The sequence below is a fragment of the Phaethon aethereus genome (assembly GCF_964289735.1).
Source record: "Phaethon aethereus genome assembly, chromosome: 5".
NCBI classification, from domain to species: domain Eukaryota; kingdom Metazoa; phylum Chordata; class Aves; order Phaethontiformes; family Phaethontidae; genus Phaethon; species Phaethon aethereus.
The window spans coordinates 55,175,847-55,188,029 of NC_138579.1; the positions used below are offsets into that span (position 1 = coordinate 55,175,847).

A 12,183-nucleotide genomic window follows, 5' to 3' on the forward strand; every position below is an offset into this window, starting at 1 on the left:
TTTTGTAACAAAACTTACGTTGAAGCTAAAGCACCTTAACCAAGGTTTTCACTGAGGCAGGTGAGCTGATTTACATTTACTTAGTAGCACCCTGTAAATGTATGTAAGTAGACGGTCTTACTGGCGTTTTCACAGATGCCTTCAGTGTCGAGGAAGAGCTTGTTTCTGCTGCGTGGAAACAAGCACAGCAACCTTGTAATTAAAAAAAAAAAAAAATTAAAGATGGGCAATGGTTAGGAGACTTGCAAAATGGGTAAAAGGGAAAAGTTAGTTGAATTAGGCAGTAGCAGGGCCAAAAAATAAGATGCTGTATTATAGCAGAATTTTCCTTTTGGAGGAAGAGGCTAATCATTTTGCAGAAAGAGCAACAGATGGTTATAAGCAAGTCTCAAGGTAGGAATGCAAGTTAAGCAATATCCTGAAGGAGGGTGGTCTTGTTATTAAATCCGCCTTCATTTCCTGGGCATTGCCGCAGAGTTCCTGTGTGATCTGGAGGAGCTTCTCATCTGGGAAACGGCAGCTTTAGTTCCTTCCCTTGTGATTTGGATTTGGCATAGCGTTACCAGTCGCTTGGGCTCTGCCCTGGTCTCACCAAATCTGGGCACCTTGGACACCAGGTGACGAGCACGGCTGTACGTCAGCAAGTGGAGTCCTCAGGGTAAACCCACTGGAGCTGAGGAGCTGATGCCTTTACCATGTCCGTTCTGGGAGAGTGGCTTTGGACTAGCTGTCACTCGGTCCCATGAGCTCAACGTCTGCTATGGACTGGATGCACTCTCCCATCCATCTCATCGGACAGAAAACCACTTTGCTGCTCCACAGCATTGAAACCGCATGACAAGTGGGGTGATCAGCAGCTGCTTTCCAAAGCATGCTTCTGATCCAAACTCCACTGCTAACAGAGGCTTTCCCTGTGTTAGTCTTCCCGTGCCCTCTCCTTAGACCAGGGTCTGCAGGAATCACTTAGGTTTTAGAGGGGCTGAGTCACCCTCATGCTATCTTCTCCCCGCTTTGAATGGAGAGGGACTTCCCGACAGCTATGCTCTTAACTCAGACCTATCAGTTAAATCCCTGTTTTATACGTCTACGCTGAAATCAAATTTGGGGTTGCAGCATGGATATGATGTGGTTGTTTTGAGCTGGCGAACGTGGGCAGCAATAGGACTCTGCTGTTAGGTCCAGGATATCTGTCTTCAGGACACTGCTGTTAAGTCTGGGATATCTGTCTGTCTTCACTGTTATTGTTTCCCAAGTTAGTTTGGTTGAAACTACTGTAGATAAGGTTACCTGTGCTGCCATGCCAGTGCACCCTATGTATAGATACCGCTCTGGAAGATATGGGGATTATAGCATTCACTCTGCTTCCTAACAAATAATCAGATGTCAGTGCTAACCAGGGACCTGCCCCTTCCCACAGTCACAGGTTTTCATCCCGCAGAGGCCAGTCATACCTCTTACCACGCTCTAATCCAGCAGTGGCCTACAGGCTGAGGTGCAGCGTCTGCTTTGCTGGGGAGTCTTTGCCTTGGGGCATTTGGCGCAGAAAGTAGTTTTTGTCAGCCAGGCAGTTCTCTTTCATCTATCCGTGCAGTTTCTGTCCGTGTTGCTATGCGTATTCTACTGCAGGTGACTCTGGACATCAGAAATATAAGAGGAGCGAAGCGGTCATAGGGTACAAACTCCTTTTCTTCACGATGCTGCATTGGGTTTTGCTGTCAGAACACCAAAAAGGAAAGATGAAACAAATGCTTTATTTTTTTTAAAAGACACCTGATTCGTCGTGGCAGCAAAGCCATCTTGCCCACGAGCTTGCAAAGCACTGCTTTCTGTTCCACTTGATCTCTGGCAGTTCCAAGCTCTGCTCTGGTTTATGCAGGAACAGATCCTCAACTGGTCCAAATTATATTCTCACCATCTGGCTTTTAAATTGTAAAACGTTAGAATTTTTGTCTTTACTTTCAAATCAAGTCTCTGGCTGGAACCACCCAAAGGTGTCTCTTGCAGATAGTGACTGGCTTGCTGTTGGGGTTCCTCCAGTGGAAGATGTATACAGAAAATGCAACATGTGCCGGCTTCGTCCTGCCGAGCCCCAGAGCTGCTCGTGTGCCTTCATCTTGCCTCAGCTGGCATTTCAGATGCATTTGTTTCTGTTGTACAGTGAATTGATACTGCTGGAGATATAAATGCAGATTAAGGTGCAAGCAAATTCCACCAGTCTGGATGGGTGAACAGTGATTAATATCTGCTGACTGGCTTCCCCACTTCACTGAGTAAATTATGGCTTTATTCATAAGGAATATAATGTCCTTTTCAATGAATTTCATCAACCAGATCCTCAGTTTTGATTTCTCATTCCTTAGTTTGCCTTTCCATAAAATATTGGGGGGGGGGGGGGGGGTCCCATTCTCCTAGGCTTGCTCTGAGCCCTCCTGTTAGAGGAAACATCCCCCTCCTGTTTGCATCCCTCCCTGGACCTGAAAACGGGTCACGTTTAAGGACTTTTATAGATGGGAGAAGATGTCACAGAAATGAAGGGGAAAATAGAAATCGAGCCATGTCCCATTTACTTTAAACCCCCCTGTAGGCACTGAACGCAGTGCCTGGGCGGTTGCACAGCATGGCCAGCTGATAGACCCAGCGCCGTGTCCCGGGGTCTCGCCTGCTCCCAGCACACGTTGCATGCACTGGTGGCTTCAGATGCACACCGGGAACGGCACAGCGAGCAAGGCTTAGCTGAGCCCATTACTCAGCTCTCCCCCAAAAGTCACGCGCCAAGAAAAGCATTGCCCAGTCTGCCAGTTCCTACCAACATTCAGTAGTGCTATTGTAGTTCCTATTTTTTTAATGAGATCTTCTAAAACCGAACATCTTCCTCTAGCACAGAAGGTAATGTTGCAGCCTCCTTTCCCAGGCTGATTGGTAATCCCAGGATGGCTCGAATAGCAATGGTCTCTTCCTCCTTTCCTCTCCCGCCCCAAGGTTATTATGCTCCAATTGCTTAACCTAATTTTTCAGCTTCTCAGCCTCATTTAACCTACTGTGGTGAGAAGTGGCCAATGCGCTGTAAACATCTCTGTTTCTCACTGTTCCTCTCATTCAAGTCAGCTGCAGAGCATCTAGAGAGGAGATTCTGAATGGCTTTGTGTCAGTCCACCTAATTTTCACTAGGCAAGTCAAGTACTTTATCATCGGTATCCCAAACACCTCTTTGCATGGGGAGATCAGCACAGAAACACCAACCCCACAAGAGGCGAAGCGTTTGCCACCTTTGCAGATGAAGGATGTTAGTGAGCAGCCCAGCTAACTCAGGCAGCCCTGCTGAGGGATCCCATCTGGAGCTCCTCAGCCTCACCCCATCATGCTTGGTCCCGTCTTGTCACTTTATGACCCCGCAGGACCTCAACGTATGGGGGTTGCCCTGTGCCCAGCCTGAGAGGATCCCTCCCGGTTTGGAAGGCAGATTCAGGGCTGGTTTGGAGCCCAAGAGCCTCGTGGGCTTTGGCTGGTTGCTCCCCAGAGTACCTCTCTTGGTTGCTCTCTTGCTGAGCACCAGCTCTGTCCACATGGGAACCGCTCATGGCACTTGCCAGCAGTGAGATGGCTCAGCTGGTGCTGGTGATGGTTTTGTCCTCTCAATGCTGCGCGTCTATCACCAATGACCTCCGCTCGTGGCATGGGGCATCCTCGGCACCCTCTCCCCTTTGCCAAGTTGGCTGCCCGCAGCGTTGGTCACCCTTCGCCCCAGCACTGGTGATAACATCTCTTTGCTGCCACTTGTACCCCTACGTGGAGGGACGTAGGTTGCCTTGCTGCTGCTCCCAGCCTGTCTCACGGAGATGTGTGGCCCAAAGTAATATGTCTGCTGATGTACCGTTGTAACAGTTCCCGTGGGAGGACCTGTCCGTGGGGAGCGGGGGCTTCCCGGCACTCTGGAGGAAGTACTGGCCCAGGAGCTGGCACCAATTTCCTCTTTGTGCTTAGGCAAAGAGCATCATCTAATAGCAGAGGATATTGGAAAGTGTGGGGCAGGCTTAAGCGCTGTGGGGGTGGGAAGGAGGCTCACTCCTGGGTCGCGACAGAGCCAAACGAGGTCTGAGAATGGCGTGTGGGGAGGTGGTGTCACAGCGCGGGAAGGCGGTGTCAGAGCATCGGGACAAAGAGCTGTCTGACGAGGGAACAAAGTCGTTGCTTGGAAAATGGAATACGACCAAGGCTGGAGCAGTCTGATGGGGAAGTGAAAATGGGAAGTGGGGGGTAATTCGAGCAATCGAGGGCTCTGCAGTGATACTGGAAGCGCCCTGATAGCGTGGGGCTGTGTGGTGAGCTGGGGCTGTGCCAGCGTAAATCGAGGAGGAGGAGGAGGAGGAGTCGTCGGGTGAGAGAGAAGGAAATGAGGAGTGGAAGGCAGATAGTGGGAGGGGTACCTCTGTGCCGGGAGTCTTGCATCGCAGAGATTCCCTTGCTCATGGTATGCTTGAAACGTCTTTATCTGATTGCTGGTGGGACTCCAGGCAAGAGGCGTGAGAGCCCGTCAGGGACGCAATCCCGCTGTCCTCCGGGGCTGGGCTTCCAGAGTCCTCTCATCCCAGAAGCAATTTCCCTCAGAGTGAATGCCTGGGAGTGTGAGATGCCGTTCAGTCTCCCTCCAGAGAATAATTAATTTCATAATAATTTAAAATAATTTAACTTTGCATAATGGGCAGAAGCAGGCCTAGACTCCAGCGTTTTTTTGGAGTTGCAAGCACAATAGCATGGAGAACTTCCAGGCATTGTGTCTGGCTTGGAAAATGCTGCCGGAGGATTAGGCAAGCGAGATACCTGGAGTCCCTGGTTGGTATCTAAAGTCACATCTGATGCTTAGATTTCAAACTGCAGGAAGGGGTGGGGGAAGCTTTCCTTTAAGAAGTTTTTCTCCAAAAAAACAAAGCAAAACACACCACACAAAAACTCTGGGTGGGACAAAGGGGTAGATATTTATTACCCTGAGGATCAAGAAATCATAAGACATCTGTTCTATTTACTGTGTTTAAATTTGTATTGTTATACAAACTCCACCTCTAGCTGTGCAGCTTCTGGAGGGACAAGTTGGTACGGAGTGATCCTGAAAAGATGAGAGAAATTCCTGGAGGAGAGATTTACATTGCGTATCATCTTATCACCAGTCTGTCCCTCTTGCTTTTTTTTTTTCCCCCCTGCACAGCAAAAGAGATGATTAAAGAGCCAGGGATTTAATTACAGCCAGGTATGCCTAGGGGGAAAACCCACTGGGTTAAAGGACCTTGCAACAACAAACAGAAAGTTCTCCAGTTTCCTGGCTTTGAAGGATTCAAATCTGTGGAGCGGGGCAGGCTGGAAGGGGAAAGAAAGCGATTAGGCTGGAGTTTGCAAAACACAGGGTCCTCTTCCCCCTGTGCGGCAAAGTGCTGCCTTCAGCAGCTTGGTCCTCGCCGTCAGCTCTCCCTCCAGTCCCACCGCCCGCCTGCTCCTCTGCAAGACCTGAGCCAGTGCTCAAGCACTTTCTGGCATGGCCGTGTCAGTAAAACAACTCCCTTTTACCCGCCCGATGTTCCGCACCACCTTCAGCCCGCGCAGGAAAGCCTCATGCCCGCTGCAGTCTGCCCCAACCGGCGCCCACCCGCGTGTCCCCCGCAGCCGGCACCGCGCTCGCCCTGGGAACTGTCAGCCGGGCACAATTTCAAAGGCGAGAGATACGGGTCCAGCGCGTGGGAGGCTGCCTCTGATGTGAATCGTGCTATCGGCACTGGGGATGGGGCCCCACATTTCCTCTGCCAGGCAGTACCAGCTTATCTGGCCCGCTGCACCTTCCTCTCCCACCTCCTCGTGTCTTTTCATTTCCAGGCTGTTGGGTGAAAGGGAATTTATTTTGTTTGCCGGGCTCTGTCACGCTTTCTGTCAGTGCCGATGGAAGAATCTGTAGCAGCGGTCCTGCGTCCGCTGCGCGCGGAGGACCAGCGGAGCACCTGCGTAGCTCCTCTAGCCTTTGCCCACGAGGACGGCTGCTTGCAGGTGCCAGTCCTGCTCAGCGGCAGCTCCACGCAGCAAGGCTAAGCCCTTCGACTGTTCAAAAGTCTTCCAAAAACTGGCACCTTAAACCTTCAAACAACAGCAATCTTTTCCATCCTGCTAAGGGATTTCTGAAGTTTGTTAATGAGGTTAACAATAAAATGGGCAATTAGCTCTCCCGAGCAAATGGGAGCTGCTGTCTTCCCAGAAATCAAATGCAGTGGTAAAGAGTATTTTTCTGCGTGATCAGCTGAACTAGTGTAACAAATCCCCAGTTTGGCGAATCGAGCATGACGACAAGGAGATTTGGCTGTTCTTATGCGTTTATTGGGAGACTTATTTGCCTTTGAAGAAGGAGAGGGGGGAAGGAAAAAAAAACCGATGAGTTAGTTTATCCTGTGACATGTGTACACAGCCACAGGCAGTGCCTGTTATTTCACTTGCAAACAATTTCCTCTCTCTTTTGTTTATTGATGACAGAAGGCATTCCAGCCAGGTACACTGGCTCTTCCCCGACTTCAAAGGAGGTCAGGTTACAAAGGCAAGTACCATCCAGGCAAAATGAAATACAGGAGGGGACGGCCCATCTCAGTCGATCTCAATGGGAGGTTGCTTACAAGGGAAAAGCCCACAACACCAGCAGGAATAAAAATAAGTTGCTGCCTCTTCAGTGCCACCAGGGCTTATCCGTGGAGGTGATGACAGCCAAATCATCCGGGATGCCCCTGCTACCCTCTGGCAACAGCAGCACATGTCCAAAACCTTGCATGGGAGAGTGCACATGAACCACCTTCTGCTTCCTCCTTCCCAAATGTGCCTGTGCTGCCGCTCATGCAAACCAGGGTGCTGCGCACCCAGGGAAAATTGCAGGCTGGGAGTGATGGGTTTTCAGGTCTCAATTCGGAGTGGAAGCGAAGCCGGAGCTCCCGGTGACTGGGAACATTATCCAGCACCTAAATCAAGGCACTGGTGTTTGGTAGTGTCCAAAATTAAGATGATGGGCTTTGCCTGCCTGGGGCTCATGGCTGGATCGGCAACAACCACGCTGGGGAGGGCGTCTGGCAGCCTGGATAACCAGTGGGGAGGCTGCAGTCTGCATAATCCAAGGATGGCTGCTCAGCCCCGAAGGGAAGGCAGGTGACTCGGGCTGACGCTTGCCCTTGGAAGAAGTCCCAGCAATGAGTTGGTTGGTTCAGCAGTGGTGCTTTAACCTCGTGCTCGTATTGCCCCATTGCAAGTGATGGGGAAGCCCGTGCTGAATGCCAGCCTCGGCACAAGGACCATCACCCTGCCCCACTCACCCTGCTGTTCCCTGCACTCATGTGTAGCGGTGGAGACATTTTTGGGTACGCCACTCCCACGGCCATCAGACCGGGCTGCTCTGGGACGTTGCTGATGATCTACCCCAATGACTCAAGGAAGGGCAGGGACCGGGCTGCACCTGCACAGTGTATCCCGATTAAATACGCCGTTCAACTCAGGGCAAATTGAGAAACGTCTCCTTTCCACCGGTGGCTCAGCAGAGCTGAATTGGGGTTCAGGTGATGCCACCGCTGAGTCAAGCCATGCCCTGCAACGGGGCTCAGCCCCCGTCCCGCGTGACTCAGCACAGCCCCGGCCGGGGAGAGCCGGTGGGAGGGACTGGGAAGTTGCAAAAAGTTAATGACAATCCTTCATTTTAGGAGCACTCAGCGTAATGAAGAGTTACTCAGCAACTTCTCCACCCACCCCCTGAGTAGGAGCCGCCGGGGCTGGTATCAGCCTCCTCCCGTGTCCGCGGCAGGGCTTTCAGCCGGGATGACTCAGGTCACCCCACGCATCGTCCGAGCATCGCACCGCAGCAGGATCGCCCGTGTCCCCGAGGCCACTTGGCAGGTGACACGACCCAGGAGAGACAAGCGGGGCCCATGCCACTGTCACGTGGCAGCCGGGCACGTGTGAGCTGAGCTCTCGAGCCCGGCCTGAGGGTGGGGACAGGGATAAAAAGGAAGCAGGAAAAGCATTCACCGGGAACCCAAACGTCTGCTTGGTGCGATGTGCCCTGGTGTCAAAAACGGCTTGTGCTCTGAAGCAATGGGAAGAGTCAATTTTTGATGTTTCCCATTAAGTTGTAGCTTGTTGGAAATATATTCTATTTGTAGCTATTGTTCTTTATGTTAACTTTATTTTGAATTCACTATATTACTATTTAGTTTTTGCTTTTTTATTTTATTTTAATAATTAAATTGCTTTTTCTGGACTGCTTATCACAGATTAACGTTTCCTTTCTTTTTAATAACTTTCTTATTCATTGTGCATGCATTTCCTTTCAGTTGAGTTTGGGTTTCACCCTTAGGACTAACACAGCAAGGTTAAGCGTGGCGTAGCGTCGTTCCAGGTCCAAGCAAGGCCCTGAGGTTTTCTCCAGGCTGGACTGCCATTGAAATGAAGCCATCGCACCAAACAAAGCATTTTGAGCTAGAGCTTTTCTTTCAAGTCAGAGGGGTTTTCGCTTGGATCAAACCAACCCTTTCAAGGAAGGGGAAACTTGGTAGATTCCTATCTGTCCCTTCCCTGAAACGCAGTCCGTCAGGGTTTGTTTTCAAAGTGATGTTTTCCAGCCTCTGTCCTCTCATGTCCACTTGGGCCAGTGTCACTTGAAGTATGGGAGGTGCTGAACAGAGAACTAAAAGAACGAATCTTTGCTCTGCCAAGTGCTGGAAAAGCCAAATACTTCCTGGGATTCAGATTTTTTTGCTCCTCCTTCCCTCCCCCTCTCCCCCAGTTTTTATTTAAAATCTGTAAAACCAGTTCCCCGACCCTCACATCTGTGTGTACTGCTGGGGCTGAGTATTAGCATCTCCGTCATACTTGTTTCCTGCCTAAAAACAGTGAACCACACAATTTGTATATTTATAGTTTAAAATAATGGCAAGAGAAGGTACAGGAAAAGAGGCATTTTCCTCCTCTGCATACAAACGTACGTTTTTTCTTTGGAAGGACTTGCCAAGAATGAAGACCTTAGTATTAATTGCATTTCACAAAAACATCACAAGTTAGAAAAATTAATTTGTGTCTGCAAGCATCTTTAGAAAGTTTCGATCACCACTGGTGAGTAGGCAGTGATGGTAAACTCAGGCGTGCACCCTGAGTCAAGGCTTTCAGCTGATGGGATGGATCTATCCTTCGGATGCAAAATGCTTGAAATAATGGATTGTGTCTTCCAGCCATTTACCGTGACAGTGAGGTCCCTTCTCCAAAAAAAAAGCAAGGGAATAACCCATGTGCTGCCTTTCATTTGCTTGAAGCACTGTAGCAGTTCTCTTTTGAGCTTGCTTAAATTGTTATACATCGGGCTTAGAGGTGCTCATGTGCTTCTTTCCCAGGTTGTCCAGGGTCTGGTTGTTGGAAAACTCACCAACCACTGCACGGAGAGGACCCTGCTCAGGCTCAGTGTCTTCGTCTTCGCTGCTGTGGGCCTAGGCATGGTAAGGCTCGGTGTGAAATCGTCCATGGTGCCTTTTAATAATGCAGCAGCATGAGGTCTGTGAGACCTGGCCGCAAGCTCTGCCCCTTGAAATGCCACCACCAGCTTTGCTGGGTGCTCTTCGGGGGAGAAACCATCTCTCCTGTGCCCCTGTGCAAACAAAGCCGTGCTCAGCATAAGCACTACACCAAATAACGATAAAGGGCCGCGTGAGGAACAGTTACGGGGATTTAAAAAAAAAAAAAATCTTGCATAGAAAGTCGTTAAGTCCCCCCTGAGTCACTGGATTTGCATAGAACTCCTGCCCTCGGTCTTGTCAGCAACTGCATTTCCTGAACTACCCAGAAAGTAAATGAAGATTATGGGTGGGTGGGGGGAAATCATTGCAGTTGTACACTGCTACAAGACAGCAGAGGTTGCGTGCTCTTCTTCCGCAGCTTTATTTTTGTCTAATTTCCCCAAGCTGAGAGTATTTGGGGAAGGACGTAGCAAGGCAAGAATTTTGTTCCTCTGTTTTGGGATGAGCGATGTTACCCATTGCCAGTTGTGTCTGCATGGGTGACAGTCGATGCCAGTCTCAAACAGTAACTGGAAAACCAAGTTGGCATAGGCAGCTCTGCTGGTAATCATGTTTGCTCAGATAAGCCACACTCAGGGAACCGATACCTCTGCCCAGGCAATGGGGATGGAGAAAGGGTGCACACCAATGGGCCCAAAGGATGGTCGAGCTGTGTCAGCCTTTTGATATTCCCTGAAGGATTTGGCCTCGAGCCTTGCTGCCAAGGTGCCGGTACTCCTGCTGGTGCGGGTAGGAGATTGCCGTTCCTACAACCACACCACAGCCACAGAGAGGTCAGAGCCAAATCCTGGAGGGTATTGAGGCTCGTGGTTCCCAGCTACTTGGATGAGATGAGGCACCTACACACCTTTGCTAATCTGAGGCTAAATTGCGTGTCCGAGATGAGGCTGGGAAGAGAGGACGGATGCAGAGGAAGGGTTGGCTCTGCAGATGGAATGCGGTCCCCCCTCTCTGGGATTTCAGGGCTCGTGGAGATGCTGCTGGGTGGTAGAATGCTTGGGAAGGGTGCCTCTCGGCTGTCACATGTTTTTGGCTGGCATCAATGTGCCACCTTAGCATGGGACATCTGCACAGGGCTTGCTGCCCCTGAGCGTGGCCAGTGAAGGGTTTTGAAGGCTGCGCCATTGTTTTATGGTCATGGTGGGGAGCAGTTAGGTGGGACCAAGGTGGACCTGGTCCATCTGGAGACCTGAGCACCTCTAGCCGGGTGCAGGACAGGGTGCTGCTGGGACCGGGTCCCTGTGCCAAAGCCCAGTCCACAGCAATCAGGCAGAGGGGTAGCCATGGAGTGAACAGCTTTTGTGCACCAAGGTCTCACTGAGAGGGAAGGCTGGAGGCGGCTGGAGGTAGGAGACAAAGCCTCAATGGCAGTGGAGGGGCACACAGGGTGGCACAGCTTGCAGTGGCTAACGCCCCAGCATGGGGAGGCTGACGGTGGCTGTGCGGGGAAGGGAAATCGCTGCTGGAAGTTCATTTTAGAGTTGGCAGTTACGCCAACCCCGGAGGGCTGTGGACATCCTGACAGCACGGGCCTGGGGACAAGGGTCAGCAATGACTTCCCACGAGAACTATTCATAGGCAAACGCAGCTGCGATCCTCTGCACCGGGGATGCCTTATTGAAAAGCGCTCTGTTCGAGCGGCTGCCGAGAAAACATCCGTTTCTGGGGTGGCTTTCTGTCGTGGCGGGGCTGAGTGCCGTCACAGCGGCAGGCCCCAAACGCAGAGATTAATGCGTGAAGCTTTTAATCCTGCGCAGCCGCCGGCGGAGGAGCATCCCGCCCGCTGTGCCCTTGCTGCATCTGGCCTCCAAATGAAGTAGATCCCCTCCCCAAAGGGTGGAAGAGAGGAGAAAAGCTAGTTGTTAATAAAAGACACTCCGAAACCCATCTTCATATCGCCAGGAGGTGGGCTGAAGTGTTTTTGGAAGGCGGGCACCAGCGGCAGCAGACAGACAGACAGCCGGCGGTGCAGCTGGGAAGAGGCTGCAGGATGTTCCCAGCAATCAGCAGCTGGAGAAGGGAAGGGGTGGGCTGCGAGCTCGGCAATAGCACCTGGAGAAGTAGAGGAGTGGAGAGCCGGTGTGAGATCTGCAGATGCAAGCCGGGAGCGCGTGGGCAGGGGCGTATGTAGGAGGGCTTGGCGGTTGCGACGGGGAAGTTTTTCTCTTTGTCTGAAGGCTCGGCTGTGCCTCGTCCTGCCTCGCTGCCTGCGTTTCCCAGGCATTTGCTTTTTGAGCCTGTCATCTGCTGAAACTCTTGGTTCTGCTTCTCTCACCTGAAAAACGCCTTCAGATCTGCTCAGGTCAAAAAGACTGCTGCCTACCCGCTGAGGAGCAGCAGAGACCAGGCTCTGCCTGGCTCCGTCCTTCCCGAGTCCCAGGGGAGCGAGGAGCCATTTCCCCTGGTTTTACAGGAGGCACAGACACAGCTCAGCTCTTTTCTGCCCAGTTGCTTCAGCCCATGAGGGAATTCATGCAAGGCAAGGGAGGGTTAAAGCTGTTTTTTCCTATGAGCTCTGCAATGCTGTCCTGCAATGACATTTGCCCTAGCAAGGAATTATTCTCCCTCTGTCTGAATGTATTATGTACCAAATACCTGTTCCTCTGTCTTTGTT

General features: G+C 51.2%; 1 protein-coding gene across 1 annotated transcript in view; it reads left to right on the forward strand.

Annotated features, from left to right (window-relative positions):
• Window positions 1-12,183, forward strand: part of SLC67A1 (solute carrier family 67 member 1) — a gene marked incomplete at both ends in the record, with an annotated part of 62,161 nt that overhangs the window by 43,396 nt on the left and 6,582 nt on the right. The window contains one exon of the mRNA XM_082000472.1: window positions 9,390-9,491. Within this exon, the coding sequence (XP_081856598.1) occupies window positions 9,390-9,491 (102 nt within the window). The remainder of the gene's footprint in view (window positions 1-9,389; window positions 9,492-12,183) is intronic.